A 17836-nucleotide genomic window follows, 5' to 3' on the forward strand; every position below is an offset into this window, starting at 1 on the left:
GTATGTTCCGCGATGGAACATACGCCGAGGAACAACCCTTCGCACCCCTGTGGAGTGCGTGGAATGGGCTCGCCACGCTGCTCCCCATGGTGCGTTGGGGGAAGCCATGGCTAGCTACCAGGAGGGTAGGCTAACCAATGAGCTTCGGGTTCTCCAAGCCCGGATGCAGCCGCGCGTCGAGCTGCTTTGTCGTGAAAACGACAAGTTGAAAGCAGCTCGCGCAAAGGACGTATCTCAGGCGCGGGCTCTTCGGGAGGAGAACCATCGGTTGGCCGCAGCTGCTGCGGAGAAGGAGAAGGCCTTCAAGGCCCTCGAGGTTGAAGTTCAAGCGCGACTCGAGGCCCGCTCCAAGGCTGCCCAAGCTGTTAACGAACAGCTTCAGCTGGCTAAGGAGACTGCGAGGAACGCAACTGAGAGGGCCACCAAGGCTGAGGCCGTTGCTGAGCCTTTACGCGTGGAGAACGAGGAGCTCAAGGCCAAATTAGAGGCTCTCCAACGTGCTCATGATGCCTTGGCCATGGAAGATGCCAAGAAGCTCCAAGAGATCCTGGACCAGAGGGGCGTGCTTGACCACACCGAGCGGAAGCTTGAGGGCGTTGAAGAGGCTGCTGCAAAGGAAGTGCAACTTGCCAACCTCAATAAAAGCGAAGCCGAACGCGCCTGTACCCAAGCCCTGGTTGCCAAGGAATGGCTTCTTCGAGAAGCGTTGCCTCAGGTAAGCTTTCATGTCTTTACGCTTTCCTTTGTACATAGAATGATTTGTATATTTTCTTTTGTAGGTTGTGCATCGTGTCTTCTCAGAGACATCCTACGACGATGCGATGAGCGCAGCCCTCAACGCTTCTCACGAGGATGGGGAACGGGCTGGCTTCCTGCTTGGTCTAGGGTTCGTTGAGAAAGGGTTCCCGCCTTCCAACTTCCCTTTGTACAATGTTGATACTGAAGCCATATATGACCAAGCAGTAAACCAATATGCTGCCTTCCCGCATCCAGTGGTGGAGAAGGTGAACCAAGTAGCTGCTGCTGATGATGGGTTAGCTATCCTTAAAGCTTTCCTCGAACCGGCCCGTTCTTCTGATGGAGCGGGTCCAAGTGGAAGCGGCCCTGAGGCTTGATCCCGAAGATCCCTTCCCATTGCTAGGATAGTCTTGTAATGTATTTATTTTTCTTTTCGTAGGCGGGTAGTTACCCGGCCATTCTTGTAATAATTCATTTGTGAAATATAAATCTTTTTGCGTATAAGATTGTTATTTCCTTCTTTGGGTTCCTTGCTTTATAAACTTATGACTTGCATACTTAGTTTAAATTAGCAATTTTCCAAGTGTTTAGAATAAGTTAACCTGTTGAACGTGGTTGATAATAGGTTAAAGTTTTGCTTCCTCTTTCGTGATTGTGCGGGTAGAACCGTCACTTGCACTTAGTAGGATGGCTAAACTTTAACCTTCATCTGACCTGCGTGTAGGTTTTCCTCATCTTTTGAGGATAAGTTAACCTTTGAACGTGGTTGATAATAGGTGTGAAGTTTTGCTTCCTCTTTCGCGATTGTGCGGGTAGAACCGTCACTTGCACTTAGTAGGATGGCAAAACTTTACCCTTATCTGACCTGCGTGTAGGTTTTCCTCATCCTTTTTAAGAATTGTTTTGAACCGTTCGACGCGCGGTTGTCAATAGGTTAGTGTTCAGTTTCCTTTAATGATTCATGCGGATAGAACGGCACTTTCATTTAATGGGATAATTGAACTCTTCCCCTTCAACTGACCTGCGTGAAGGTTTGCCACGTTATTGGGTTCGTGCGGGTAGGACCGCCTTCCCACGCAACGACTTCACGTAATGTGTGCCGTCACCAGTGTTGCATAGTTTAACCGTTCGACGCGCGGTTGTTGATAGGTTTTTATTCAGTTTCCTCGTTATGATTGGTGCGGATAGACCGGAACTTTCATTTTTGGGTGTTTTCCCTTTCAACTGACCTGCGTGAAGGTTTTTTCACATTATTGGGTTTGTGCGGGTAGGACCGCCTTCCCACGCAACGACTTCACGTAATTATGCGGTGAAAGCCGGCATACTAGTGTTCAGAAAAGTAAAATCATCAGCTTCGATGTTCTTAAAGAGAATCATTTCCATTAGAAGTGGCTCTTGGCCTTTTCTTTACAAATTGGAATTGATTTACATGCAAATTGTGTAAATGAGCTCCCTTCCATGTTGGGATGGGAGTGCCATCGAGCCGATACGCACCTGGTTCGGGGTCTCGTTCTTTACGCAGCATGTAGTCTCGACATTGAAGCTGGAACTTTTATTCGTGTTTTCCCCAGCTGAGGTTCTACACGCACCCGCCTGCTCAACCTTTATTGCGCCACGAGGTGCGCGAGCGTCCCATCTCTGACAAATGCTTCGACCATGTCTTTTACGTCTATGCATTCTTCAGTGTTGTGCCCTTTTGTCTTGTGAAAGTCACAGTATTTGCTCCGATCAGCATCATGACGATGTCGGATTATTGGAGGCTTTGGCCATGGGAGTTCTTCAGTAGCGAATATCTCAGTGACGCTCTTGGTGAGTGGCGTCCATCTGGAGTTCCGGTGCGGATGTACATTATCCCTTCCGCCCAATCGATGTTGCAAGCCGGATGAGGTGTCAAAGTTTACCCTTGACTGCCAAATGCCTAGCTTCCGCTTTTTATTTAATCGGGCGGTGAGGACGTTGTCTTCTCTCGTTTTCTGAGTGTAGAGGTTTGTGCTCTGGGGGAGATCTCTACCCAGTTGCTTCTCCGTTTCCGCATAGCGTTTTGCTGCTGTCATGATGGCATCCCATGTGGATGGCATGCCATCTTTACCCGTTAGGGTGCGGATGAGCTCTGGGTCATGCGCGCCCTGGATGAAGGCAGCGCGAACAAGATCTTCGTTGATATTGCCCAAACTTAGCTTCTTTGAGTTGAAGCGAGTGATGAAGTTTGGCAGAGATTCATCTTCTTCTCGTATGCATTTGAGGATTGTCCATTGCTCCTCGGTATACTTCCGTTGCTGGCTGAAGTGTTGGCTAAACTTCTGCTGGAAGTCTGCCCAGTCGTAGATGTGGTTGACCGGCAGACGATCAAACCAAGCTCTAGCAGCCCCAACAAGCGTCATTTGGAACATGTAGCACCACGTGGGTTCCGTCCAATTGCTGACGGTTGCCCCTGCTATGAACCTGTTCAAATGATCGTCTGGATCGGATATACCGTCATATGTGCCTATGTTAGGCATTTGTTTGGCACTCTTTGGGGCGATTGCTTCCGCAATGTCCCTTGCAAACTTGGACGTTCCTGCATTTGCAATGTTTGGTCTGAACGTTTTGGAGAAGTCTCGTGGACTTCCACCTGTGCTTTTTGGTTTGAAGGCTTGTCCAAAATGCCTTTTCGGTTGGGATTCCATTTCCTTACGCTTCCCTTTTGCCCTATGGCGAGGGTTCGCGTCGGAGTCGGATTCGTCCGAGTCATCCTCCCAGTATTCGAATTCGTCGGCCTGTTGTATGGAACGCAAGCGTTCGTCCAACTCAGCCTGGAATTCCTTTTGTCGTGCCTCCGCCCATGCCTTAACTTCATCGAGAGTTCGGCGGGGGAGTCTTCGTTTCTCAAACTGGGTATCAGTGGATCCCAGTAGGCGATCATTTACTGCACTTGCCCCAGCTTGAGTAGCTGGGGTAGTGTTCGTAAAATTTACTTCACTTGCCCCGGCTTGGGTAACCGGGGTAGTGTTTGTAAAAACTGTGTTACCGGTATTCACCCCAGTAGCTGGGGTTGTGGTTACCGGAATTTCTCTAACCATCTTTGTAGAAGTTTGAAAAAACTGGAAAAAAATAAAGTTCTAGCTTTATGCACGGATGGCGCCAATGAAGAAACACTAACCAGACCCCGGGCAGATTACTGGTAACCTGGGGGTTAGAGAGATGTTTCCCACGAGGGGTTAGACCCTTGGAAGATGGTTCTTCTGATAACCTGCAAAACAGACACCGTGAGCTCGTCACTGAGAAGGGGGGGAGGTTCCTCCTTGTGACCACCCTCCGGCGTGAGAATCAGACTAGATTGCTCTTTAAATATAAAAGTATATTAAGAGATTGCTAGAGCAGATATCAGGTATATATGATGATAATGTAGTAAGATATGATAAGATCATATGGTCATACCATTTGTGGTATTTATAGCCGAAGGTAGGTTTCCAAAGAGGTATGGCCGGCTGCAACAGTGTTCCTGTTCTACCAACAGTAGCCTACGCACGTGCCCTGCTGGTAGTTGGTGGGTAGGTAGCGGCTGACAGCGATCAGGCCTGCTGTATACTATTCCTGTTCCACCAACTGACGGCTACGCACGTGGTATGGCAGTAGTTGGTGAGTAGGCAGCGGCTAATAGTGACATACAGTGCAGGAGCATGCTGCTCGCCATACAGTTGTCAATAAGCTGTCGTATCTTTAGTCAGATCTTTTTCCCATACCTCGTCAGGTACAGTACAGAAGATCTTCCTGTATCGTACGGACTGGCTTATTTGGGCGGGAGTATTCCCCCTCCCGCCCTTGTGCGGGATTGTTCCCGGCTTTGCTCATTCCTTCAGGTGACACTGAGTGATTGAGAGCTAAGTGCCTTGTGCGTGTAGCCTTGCTGCGCGGGTGGCCTTCCCTGATGGCTTGTATCCGAGGCTGCGGGAACAGGCGGAGTCATTCACCATCGGGAGGCATTTCCTGCGGGACCAGCTTGCGTACTGCGCGTAAGCACGTCACATCTCTGAGCATGGTTGGTCCTGCGGATCCAGTTGGTTTCTGCGCAGACGTCCCTCTTTTAGGTGAGTCTTGCGGGTCCAACTGGGCTTTGCTGGGACCTACCTCTTCAATAAATGAAGACTGGGGTCTTTGTGATCCCAAGTTTGACTCTGAGGGCATCCGGGTTTTACCACCGGTGGGCCTTCTGGTGGGTGGGTTTTCCCCAAAACCGGAGATAACTTGGAGGCGCTTAAGAGCTCCGTACGGCTGGGTTGGGCCAGCTGGTTGTGGCATTTAGCCATTGGGTCACTCTGTACGAAGTACCTAGGCATTCCATGTTTGTTGGTCGTTCAAAAAAATAATCAAAAGATTTTGAAGCTACTTTTGGGGTAAAATTGTACTTTGTAGTTAGTGTACATCAGAGCATCACCAATAAAAGATTTTTGAAGTGTTTTTTAAGGAGAGAGAATGTGATGTAGAAAAGATAGGGTATGATCTGAAAGAGAGAGAGTGTGTTTAAATTCTTGGTGAAAAATATACATGTTTGTGAGATGAATAAGAGGAGAGAGAATAGAGAAGAAATAGGGTATTATTATGGGGTCAAATGCCAAGTAGCAAATATAAATACTTCCAAAAACACCATTTATTGAGGATGGTCTTAGGCAATTTAAATTACACATTTGATTGTTTAAAAGTTAAGATTCAAATTAAGAAAAGTGCTTATGCTTATTTGCTTTTGTAATTAAAATACATATAAAAAATATATTTACTAATATACACAAGTCCATCAATTTTTCAGGATAATTAACCGGGGCTTATTTAAAGATTTGTAAGTTTTATATTTTGTTTTTCAAAAAGATGTCGTTTTGCTTAATGTTTTATTGTTTTGTGTATAATGCAGGTGATTGTGAATGTTTTGATGTGGGTTTTCACGTTTTACACATTAAATATGTGTTGATGACGAGAAGATATAAAGTTAGGTATGTGAAGCCATATACGGTTACTATGACACTTCTTAAGTAAGTCTTCTAATATATATTAGTGATATGATTATGTGTGCGTACTAACCATTTGGTCTTGATGCAAAAACAAACAGAACCATTAAAAATTCCGTCAGATGTAATGGTTCTTTAACGAATTCCATCATAACCATTAATACATTGACACGTGGCACGATTTTAAAGGTCCACAAATTCATCGGACAGTGTTGAAATTCCGTCGGATCCGATGGATCTTGAGCCATTTTGGGGATTTGTTGAAAACCTAGGTTATTTCTGGAAATTGTTTTTCAAGCTAGGCTATTTGGAGAATTTTCCAATAATGAAATTATCTTGTTTTCTTATAACGTAATAGGGCCTTCAAGAAGACCGGTCATTTTGATCTCACTCAACCTCTCAACTCAAACTCTCAAATTCAATCTATCAAACAAGAGCATCCTCAGCGTACACTACTCGTGTGTTAAGAGGAAGAATGTAGACACAGTAATACCATACAGTTAGACAAAAGTGAGAAAACGATGTAAAAGTATTAGGTTAGCTACAACTTTAGAAATAAATCAAGAAGCACGGGCAGTGGTTAACTACATATATGCATGATTTAGAAGTTAGAAGCAACTAAATTTGTGGCCCTAAAAACACCCAAAACTAGAACGTTTAAGCGTCATTGTAATTTGAAATTTGAGTATAAATATCATAATTACCCCATGCGATTGACACTTGTGTGGCATGCAAATGACGCTTGTGGCCGGCATGCAAATGATACTTGTTGGGGATCAGAAAAGTTGTGTCGTATTTTTCTGTCACAGTACCACACCTAATAAATACAAATGGCTTGGTGTTGGTACTAATTAAGAGTATGCAAATATAAACGCATTTATAAGAAAATTGAAGTCTATATATATATGTGTGTGTACAACCACAATATATAGATAGAAAGATAGCCAAGCCTTGCATATATATATCTGCTAGCCATATATATATAGCAACAACAATGTTACCTCTCATTTCAATTTCCCTACTTACGTTGTTGCTGTTGATTATTCCAATTAAATGGCTACTATCATCAAATAATTCTAAACTAAGCTTAAAGAAGCAACCACCGTCACCACCAAAGCTTCCGATTATCGGAAACCTTCACCAACTAGGCTCCGTCCCTCACCTCTCTCTCCGGTCCTTAGCCAATAAGTATGGACCCGTTATGATGCTTCATTTAGGGAGTGTGCCCACACTTGTGGTCACCTCCGCTGATGCGGCTAAAGAAATCTTGAAGACCCATGACTTGGTTTTCTCAAGCCGCCCAAAGTTACCCATTCCGGACCAGCTTTTTTATGGCTCCAAGGACATAGGGTTTGCGCCCTACGGAGAGTATTGGAGGCAGATCAAGAGCATTACGATCATCCACGTTCTGTGTAAGAAGCAGGTTCAGTCGTATCAGCATGTTCGACAACGAGAAACAACCCGCCTTATCGACCAAATTAGCGGCAGTGGCGGTTCGGCGTTTAATCTGACCAACATGCTTGCTAAGCTTAGTAACAATATCATCTGTGAGGTGTCTCTAGGAAAGACTTACGAGGGTTTTAAGTTCAAAGAGTTGCTGGTGAATTTTCAGGATCTGCTTGGCGTTGTAAGCGTGGGGACTTATGTTCCGTGGCTGTCTTGGGTCGACCGGTTGCGTGGTTTGGAACGTCTGGCAAAGACAGTTGGCAAACAGCTTGATGCTTTCGTTGATTCCATTATCGAAGAGCATGTAGCAAAGAGGAAAAGTATTGGCACTGATCATGCTGCTGGAAATGATCATGATCTGGTTGATATCTTACTCGATGTTCAAAAAGATAACGCATCAAATTTTAAGTTTGGAAGAGATACCATTAAAGCTCTTGTCATTGTAAGTCTGTCTCCATCTCCAGACCATTTATTATTTATATCCCAAAGCCAATCATACTGTTTATTTATAAAACATATATTTCTTGTACGTGATCTTGTAGGATATGTTTTCCGGTGGAACTGATACAACATACACAACTACTGAATGGGCACTGAGTGAGCTAATAAGACACCCACACACCATGAAAAGGTTGCAACAAGAAGTGACAACAGTAGGTAACGGAAGACCTATGATCACCGAGGATGATATCGACCGGATGCCCTACTTGAAAGCCGTCTTGAAAGAGACTTTGCGATTACACACGATAATACCGCTACTTGTCCCTCATGAATCAACTGAGGATGTGAATGTCATGGGGTATGATATCAAAAAAGGTACCCAAGTCATAGTAAATGGTTGGGCGATTTCACGAGATCCTTCGATATGGGAAGATGCTGATATGTTTAAGCCAGAGAGGTTCTTGAATAGTAGTGTTGATTTTAAAGGGTTTCACTATGAATTTATACCATTTGGTGCCGGGCGAAGAGGGTGCCCGGGTATTGATTTTGCGGTTTCTATAATAAACCTCGTGTTAGCCAACTTGGTGTACAAGTATGATTTCGCATTGCCAAATGGTGAGAGATCTCAAGAACTTGACATGAGTGAGAAGGTTGGACTCGTTATCCATAAAAAATATCCATTGATGCTTGTGGCTGCTGCTCGTTTCTAGTAGTACGTTTCATGGTGGCGCTAAATAAATAATTTCATGGTATATGAAATTGAATTAATGTTGCCTAGTCGTTACGTTTTTACTTTTATGTATTGTACTGTACTGACCTTAGTCAATGGGATATGAAATTGAATATTATGAAACCCATAGACAACCCTTCTTCGAGCCTTTCCTTTAATTAATAGGTTGGATTTACACATACAGATAGTTCTTAAAACATTTGGAACTTAACTAAAGCACACATTAAGTAGATTTTTTAAAATATAACATAATAAACATAGGAAACTTCTGTTGGGATTTAACAAGATTACCAAAGTCATATAAACCATTTATATGAAAAATGCAGCGGAAAAATAAGTTTTAAATCTTGTTAATTTGATGAATATATAAAACCGATTTTATATACAAAACCCAAGCCACGGATCCATATACGAATTTGCATGCTTACCAATATAAATAACCATAGGGTGTTCATAGTATACTACATTCAAGAGTCCAAGAAAAAGAAGAAGACGATGATTTGAAGAGCGAGTCTCCAAGATAGAAGAACCTCAAGCTTGTATACCCTTCAAGCTTCCAACAAACACCTTGATTTTGCTAGGATTTACACTTAGAAAACTTTTCCTTGATATTTCTTTCCTTGGCCGAAATAATCCAAGAGAGAGAAAGAAGAAAGGTTTACTTGCAACCTGTGTATGTGAGAGAGAGAGAGTCATCTTGGTTGTAAGTTACCAATGCACTATTTAATTCAACCAACCACCACTATTGCATGTCTTGAATAAATAAAACATTAAGTGAGGAGAGAGAAGGGGGGAAAAAGTGCAGCCAAAGATTCCCACCAAATTCAAACTCAAGTAATCTATTTTATTTATTTAATTTATAACATAACATAACATGCAAATCCAGTATGCATTGCATATTGTTACTTAACTAACTTAGATAACTTCGTATATGCAAAGTGCGAAAGCGGTAGGTTTTGCATATTGTTATTTAACCCATTTAAATAACATCGTATATGCAAAATGCAAAATGCAGTAAGTTTTGCATAATGTTATTTAACCCACTTAAATAACATCGTATATGCAAAATGCAGTAAGTTTTGCATATTGTTATTTAACCCACTTAAATAACATCGTGTATGCAAAATGCAAAATCTCTTGTAACATAAATTATCCATATAATTTATTTAGTACACAAGTGCAAATATTTAGAAATCCAATTTCCAAATATTGTAAGTGTTGATATTTATTTGTTAGATCATATTTTAAATAAATATCATGGTGTTTGTTTAGCTTGTTATTGGGTATGACCCGACTTAGATCATAACGTACTAGCCACATCAACTCTAATATGTGTCTTGGGCAGACCGATTCCAACAACTTCAACTTCTTAGATGCCAATCTTTAGTCGAATAAACCTACCTCAAAGGCAGCCAGATCCTTATTCTACTACTTCCACAACTTTCCACCCGATGTGCAGTCAGCGTTTCTTGGTGATTTCTACGCCAAATAGCCTCAAATCCCTTTCCAAAGGATCTTAACTTGGCTGATAGCTTTGCTACACAAATTCTTTTCCTTTCAATAAGTCATAGCTACTGCTCCTCAACATAGTTAATCTGTTATCCACTTCAACATCTTCCTACTGGCCATGATACGTGGGTTGTATCGTCGGCTAGACACTTTCCCAAATGTGATACATGGAGAGTAGGATAAATGCCTCTCAACTCATCGGGTACTTCCAAACTCCTAAATGATCCGATGAATCTTGGGCTTAACTTTGAGCATTACTTTATCACCAACATTAAATTCAATCAGTATGCATCACTTGTCAACAAAAGATTTATGCATATCCTATGCAACTTTCATTCTTTCCTTGATTTAATCAAACTCTTTTGGCATTGTCTTAACCCCTCCAAACTCCCTAATTCCTTCTAATCAATCTCATCCACACAAGAGTTCGAAAAACGTCTCCCACAAAGCATCTCATACGGCGGTATGAGAATGGTACGTCGTGCTGATATTTACCATTGTACCCAGTGCCTCATGAAACTTTGTCTAAAACCTTGATGTGAACCGAGTACCCCGGTTAGACACGATTGATAGTGGTACATGGTGTGAAGCTATAACCTCCTTGATAAACGTCTACCAAATTCTTTGACGTAAAACTTGGCATGAAGCCACTATCAAAATCAGCAATTTTGAGGCCATGATCCCTGCACACATTTAGTGAATCAGGCCCGACACAGATGAACCTGACAGTAGGGTGTTTTTCGAGTTTGCTTTTCAGGTTTTGGGTTATGAGGTTAGGGTTATACGGATTTTAAAGTTTAAAATTTAGGCCCGAACCCAACCCAAATCTCTCACGGGTTTTTCGGGTTCGGGTATTTGGGTTCGAATATTTTCGGGTTGGGTTCATCAGAAAACGAAAGGAATAATAAAAAAAATATGATTCTTTTCTCATTACGTAAATAACCAAATAATAAATTAAGATAACCCGATAAATCAACATATTCTTTGATTACAATTGTTATAAACCATAAATCGAAAAAATATATAAATAGTTTATAGTCAATGAGCAATAATAGGTGGGATGGGAATATGTGAAATGTTTAGAGCGTTCTGTATACATTGAACCTAATAATATCATGTTTTTAAACAAAAGTTTATCTGGGTTTTTCAAGTTGACCCGAAACATAGAAATTAAGTGTTGAATCGCTAAGATATATGAGTGTTGGCAACTTCAAATATTACATCTGATTGAAGCTCTGAATCGCTCAGATACAATATGAGTCTGAATGAAATATATGACCAGAAAACCCAGGTTGCTTCTCATCTGCATCCCTCTCAATCCTTAACATAACAGCCGCCGCTCTATCCCACCCTTCCAATCCACGGTACTGCTTCCCTGTCAACAGGCCTTTCTCATCTGAGATCCATCCCAACCCTCAACCGGGTAATTTTTTTCTCCAAAAATTGACGAGCAGTTTGGTTTGTTCTACCATCTGCTAAGGTGTTTGTGTGTTTATATTTTATATCATTGACTAATTAGATTGTTGGTGTTGGTCATACTTGTTTGAGATTAGGGCTAAATTATAGAGATTAGGGCTTCAATTGTGAAATAAACTATGAGTTCTGGATGTTAAATGCATATATGCTTTATTGAAGTTACATGTTTCATTCTTTTTCAATAAAACTAACAGATAGATTTTTTAGATTTATTTGTTTGTATTATGCCTAACTAAAATAAAATTAGGCTAACAATTATCTAACTGAAACGATTGGGTTTAATTATCCAAACCGTTATTAGCGATTCAGGTTGGTTCGGTTTTAAACACTATTGATGCATATTTTTGTTTCTTTAGAAATTTAAGAACATAAAACTAAAAGAGTAATTTTTCGTAGTAGACAAATTTCATATGCATTGCTTTTTATTGCTTTTTAGGAGCGTTCATGGTTCGGTTTGAAACCGTGGAACCCTCCGAACCGGTTAATTATGAAACATAATATAAAATTCGTTTCGGATACATTCGGATATAAAATTCGTTAACCGCCCAAAGCGGTTAATTTACTTAATTCGCAATGTTTCTACCTTAGTTCAGCTATTGGCCAAAGGATTGCCGTTCACGCATTTTAACTATTGTGTTAACTTCTTACTGAAACTTCTCTGTCATCATATATGCGATTTGACTATTTGTCGCATGCTTAAGTTCAATTGGTTGATTTACAGATTATGGTGCTTTTATATGTTGACCGTTATGTTAATTTACTAGATGGGCAGTTAAAAAAGTCTAAAAACTGATTTAGTTTACTCTTTAAAGACTTCTGTCATATTATGTTAATTTTCTAACAACAAGGGTACTTAAAACAGTCTAAAAATAATGTAACTGAATGCCCAACTGCACCTAAGATTCATAAAGGTTGAGCCCACAATTCTTACCACTAAGCTAACCAAAGCCACAAACTTGAAACAATATTTACCATGGTATGCCTTAGGGGTGTTCACGGTCCGGTTTTTACGGTTTTTATATCAAACCGTAAGACAAACCGTTAGTAACGGTTTTTGAAAATCAAAACCGAAACCGAGCTGTCAGAAATAAACACCGAACCAAACCGAACTGTTATTAACGGTTTGGTTCCGGTTTCGTTTCACGGTTCGGGATTATTATGCTTTCATGAAAGAATGCATAAACAGTAAACTAAAAAAAAGTTGTTCAATATGCGTAGAACATGTTTTAAATAACCAGATGTCACGAGTGAAATAATACTTGGAAACAAAAACTTGATAAAGTTTTAACCACACATTAATATTAATTCTTCATTACCCTTAATATAATAGTTAAATGTACAGAGAACAAAAAACACAAAACAAGATATTCATGAAAAAAATGATGTTAAAACTGACGAAGCATGGAAACAAGATACGGTGTTAGATGAGACAGGAAAACAATTACACTTCAAATAAAAGCAAAACTAACTTAATATATCTTTAAATCTTACGGTCCAGTTTTACGGCCGGTTTCTGGTATAAACCGTAAACAAATCGTTTCTCGCGGTTTGAAATTTTTGAAACCAACCAGCCGGAAGCTAAAGACAAAACCAATCACGAAACCAAACCGATGACCGTGAACACCCCTAGTATGCCTCATGCATTAACTATCAAAGCTGTAACAAAATTACTCTTGATCGAATGCTATATGTGTTTCGTATACATTCTAGATAACTTTTTGAAGCTTGTATTCTTGATTGAATTATAAAGAAATTTATCTTCTAGTTCCGATCCCCTAAGTTGTTGGTTGCTTACCTTCGTTGTGGTAATTTGTTTTTTAGAAATGGCCCACAAAGAAATGACCTATACAGAAATGGCACAGAAAAAGAGTAGGATCCGCTGGACTAGAGTCCAACGAGAACACTATCTTTTATGATATACAAGGTGGAGAAAGTGATGGCCAATTCGTTCACGGCATAGAATGGGGTTCACAAGGCATTAATTATATGACTACTTTGCATGACGAGATAGCTACTCAACTAATTTCAAATTAATAAATTTATTTTGTATGCGAAGTATTAACTTCTATTTGGATTTTAATATGTTTCCATGGATTTTGAAGTAATAATGTGTAATTTGGATTCTCTATGATGATTTGTATTTTCTTTTTATACTTATTTATCATTCGGGTTCTAAACATACAGATACATTTCATTCGGCATAAAATAGTTCAAAGGGTAACATAGTCATTTTGTACAGTTATTCAGATGTCTAACCAAACAGACTTTAACTTGTTCAGATCTTACTGGCTCAGACTCTCTTAACCATTCAGACATCTTTATGGTTCAGCACTTAATGGTTTAGCAATTGCCAAACAGCCCGTAAGAACACTTAAAATGGTGGGACCCACCAACCCTCTCCTAGGCTCCTCTTTAAGTGTTATTTAATATTAAAGGTATAAATTCTTATTGTTTGATTTTAATTAATAAGGGTATTTTAGTCGTTTATTAAAACATAACAGACTAAGCTAATCTCCAACTATTTTAGGGACCAATGGTGCTACATGTTCACGCAAGCAGTTGTTTAAACCCGTAATTTTTTAAACTTGGGGACTAGAAACAGGGGCTATCCGTGTAATTAATTCTTCTTTTAACTGAAAAAACACAAACAAAAAAAAAGCACCTCCTCTGTAAATTCCCTAAGAGAATTATGATCAAGTTTCAGAAACTTTTTTCTGTGATGCCTTACAAGCAATGCAATTAACTGAAAAACATGTAAATCCCAATTTAGTGAACTGTTTATTATTCATAAATTTAAAAATTAAGAATGCCAGGTGATGTACCTTAACCTCTTCAGTGTTGTAACCATGAAGATGTTCCCCGTTCTGTTAACATGTAAAATTCATAACCCGACTCGTTTGGTCATAACTAAACCGATTTCATATGAAGAATATACCAAGAAATGCATACCATGATAATATGGTATGACCGCTTATGATATCCCTTTTTCCCGGTGATTAACCCGATCTTATGAAGCAAACAAGCAGCTTCAAGATATTCAAGATCTTTGTCATCCAATAAAACATCAACTTTGTTCCACTTCCTTAAACCTATGAAAATTTCCTGTAAAACCAATTACTCCTACTTTCCTAGATTTTGATGACAAAATTGTTACTAATATCAATAATAATTAGAACCTTGTTTTAAAAAGCGTGACGTAGGGATGTAAACGGGCCAAACAGCTCGTGAGGTACTTGAGATCAGCTAGCTAGAAACTCTAATCGAGCCAAGCTTAAACATGCTCAAGCCCAAGCTGCCTTGTTAGCCTAAACAAGCCTATTATAGTATTATATCTAAACAATATTTTATTATATATAGTTATAAAATAATTATTATAAATAAAAATATTATTTTACATAAAATATAATAAAAAGTATAAATAATAAATATTGTGTTATATATAACTTTTTTTATTATAAACATACATAATAAATAATTAAATTGTGTATAAAATTAATTAATAAATAATAAACGAGCTGAGCCAAGCCGAGGTCAAGTTTGAAAACTACTCACAAGACAACTTGCGAGACTAAAGAAGCCTACTTATTTATAATATTTTTTATTTAATACATAAAACATATTTTATATAATGATTGTTGTATATATAATTATGACATTAATTACTAAATAATGTATATTATATTAAAACTTTAATAATAAACATGCGTAAATACAATTAAAAATGTATATAAATTAACAAACTATGTAACTAATAATACCTGTGCAACAGAAGCACAAGATGCAGCAGAAGTCATCCTCTTCTTATTATTAAACCTGGAAGCAAGCCTCAAAACCGATCTCCACTTCGCGTTCGCATTCAAATCAAATCCATCAAAACAATCTGCTAATTTCTCAGCAATCACACCCTCTCCCAACGCATAGCCCGAAACCTCCATCTCTTCCACGCCAAGCAACTCAAATATCTCTTCTAACAAAATCACAGCAGCCACGATAAACGCAGACCGTGTCTTAAAAAACACTTTTTTGTTATAAACCTCTTCACCTTCCTTTTCGTCTTGGCATATTTTCTCAACAAGAAGCTTCAATTCTTGTTTAGTAAACTTCCAATCCCTCCGGTAACCTTCAAGCAATCCGATCTCATTCACCAAATCATTACTGTAGCCCATAAATATTGCCTTTTCAATCATTCGAATCGAACAGGAGGAACCAACAGCGGTGTCAATATTAAATTGTGATACCTTTTGAATCAGTTCGGATTCGTTAACAACCGATCTAATATACTCTCTCATTGCGTTAATCTCATTGTGTTTAACAAATCTATGAGTTAAAGTTACATGTCCTAACGTCAAGGAAACCCCCAATTTTACGTTACCTTGAAAGCCGACGACGAATTCGGTGGAGCCGCCCCCAATATCGACCGTCAGAACCGTACGATGAAAATAGGGGAGAAACTGCAAGACGCCAAGGTATGTGAGGCGAGCCTCGTCGTAGCCGGAAACGACCTCAACTTGTAGGCCGAGGGTTTGGTGGATGAGGTGAAGGGAGTCCACGGCGGCTGTTGCGGGGTGCTTGAGGCGGTGGAGGGTGAGGAAGCGGTGGGTGGTGGGGTTGACGGGGTCTTGTTTGTATTCGTTATATTTGCGATATTTTGTTGAAGCATTATCATTTGTGGTGATACACAAGATGATCAACTACTTATGCTTGAGTTCGTTCATTCGTTATTTAGTTTGGTCGGTTAAATCGCCATGTAACGCTCATCGGCTGACAAACTTAATTGATTCGTTAAATTCGTTAATTAAGTCGGACCATTCAAATTGCCAAGTAACGCTCATAGGAGGCTAACTCACACATTGGTTTTGGCATGCTAATAAGTTGGGGAAACAAAATGTCATGGGAAGCTCAACACCTCGAAGAACATTCGTTAATTGTTTTATTTGTTTGGTTTTATACGAAACAATCTATGATTTAATTTAACTATTCAATTATTCTATTATTAAATTATTCAATTACTTACTAAATCATTTTTTAATCAAGATCTATTGATTCGATCTATTCATACACTCAAAACATTTTTACTCTCTTGATCGGATACAAATCATTCATTCATCAAGACTCGGTTATCACGAGCCAACCGAAGCAATTTACACTCTATTATGGAAATTGGTTTTCACCTATTTATCTTATCACGTTATTATAATATCAATACCTCTAGTAATTTAAATAATATAGCACAATTTAATACTCATGGTATCATATACATAAACTATTAAACATATTCCAAGTATTCAACCTTAAATTTTAATTTGCTAAAACATATTAAACTTTGATAAAAGTTATTCACTCATCAAATTAACTCATTGATTTTCAATCTAGATTCTAACTTATCCTTAAGTTTGAATAAACATCAGCATAACATATTTAAGTTCTGTTTTACACAATTAATCATATGAAATCTGCACAACTATTCAATCTTCTCGTTAAATCACATCTTTATTAATAATAGAAATGTTTTCTCAACATCTAAGAACATCAATCATTTATTTTCTATAACTGCCTCATGGCTACATGTTTAGTCAAGGAGATAGCTCATGTGATCCCTAAAATATAAACTCAATTTCCAAAACATAAATACAATCAACTCAATCTCGTTCATTAAACTAATTGTTGGTAATTTTGATTAATTTACCCTACTCATTCTCATAACAACAACATTAACAAACGCAAGTCTAAACATCAACTATATGCTGTCAATTCAAATTAACAATACCTCAACAAAATCATAGCGCCTCAAACAATAAACTTTACTTCAAAAAATCACTCGTTACGCTTCACTTGCCACTATCACTATTCAATTCAATCATCATATAGTTTTGCACCCAATGAAATCGTTCGGTATTCTTGTTAAATACTTGTCACGTACCACAAGACGTTGCAAAATGATCTATGTCGTATACTTCTGAAACCTATACTACAAGGTTTGCTCAAATTTTATACCCTTCTACTTGTAATTGCTACAACTCTGAAAATCCTAATCACCCACGTCATTTGTGTTCTCGATTCAATCACGTTCATCAAGATCAAAATTTCCAAACTTATTCTATTAAACTCTACTTTGAAACTTGATCAAAATATTTCAATTCAATCAACTTTAATTATTCAAACTTTTATAGATCTAATTAATCAAGTTATTCATAACTAAGTTTATCAAAGAAGATGTTTTTGTCACCTTTATCTAAACATATATTACCTTTCTCCATCGTATATTATTGATGTGCTAAAAGTAGTCAAACAATTTAGTAACTAAAATATGCTAATCTAGACACTAAGTAATACTCTAGACTCTTAAACTTAACTTAAAATACTAACCGGCAAGTGTACCAGTCGACTATGGTATAGCTAAGTAAGTCCTGATAGTGAACCACGAGATTCTTTAAATTATGTATATTAACTAATTAATTAGACTCGACTAATTAACACAACTATTTATTTATTGTTATTAAAATCGGTTTTTTAAACT

General features: G+C 38.8%; 1 protein-coding gene and 1 pseudogene across 1 annotated transcript; one reads left to right on the forward strand and one right to left on the reverse strand.

Annotated features, from left to right (window-relative positions):
• The first annotated feature begins 6711 nt into the window (after positions 1-6711).
• Positions 6712-8362, forward strand: LOC143597883 (3-beta-hydroxylase pseudogene; annotated as a pseudogene).
• Positions 8363-13637: 5275 nt separating this feature from the next.
• On the reverse strand, positions 13638-17576 carry LOC143597884 (uncharacterized). Its single transcript, XM_077076263.1, has 6 exons — positions 17567-17576; positions 15078-15937; positions 14269-14421; positions 14142-14183; positions 13982-14062; positions 13638-13727 (listed from the first exon to the last, which is right to left on the reverse strand). Exons 1-6 carry the CDS (start codon positions 17574-17576, stop codon positions 13638-13640), a joined length of 1236 nt encoding a protein of 411 aa, XP_076932378.1.
• Between the last annotated feature and the right edge of the window lie 260 nt (positions 17577-17836).

Source organism: Bidens hawaiensis, unplaced genomic scaffold, assembly GCF_021521415.1.
Source record: "Bidens hawaiensis isolate Kalapana, Puna unplaced genomic scaffold, B.hawaiensis_p1.1 tig00049194_1, whole genome shotgun sequence".
NCBI lineage: Eukaryota > Viridiplantae > Streptophyta > Magnoliopsida > Asterales > Asteraceae > Bidens > Bidens hawaiensis.

Coding starts and splice junctions, on each gene's coding strand:
- LOC143597884 (XM_077076263.1), bottom strand. Junction 14,184..14,268: donor GGTCATACCATATTATCATG/GTATGCATTTCT, acceptor ACATGTTAACAG/AACGGGGAACATCTTCATGG. Junction 14,063..14,141: donor ACAACACTGAAGAGGTTAAG/GTACATCACCTG, acceptor CATGTTTTTCAG/TTAATTGCATTGCTTGTAAG.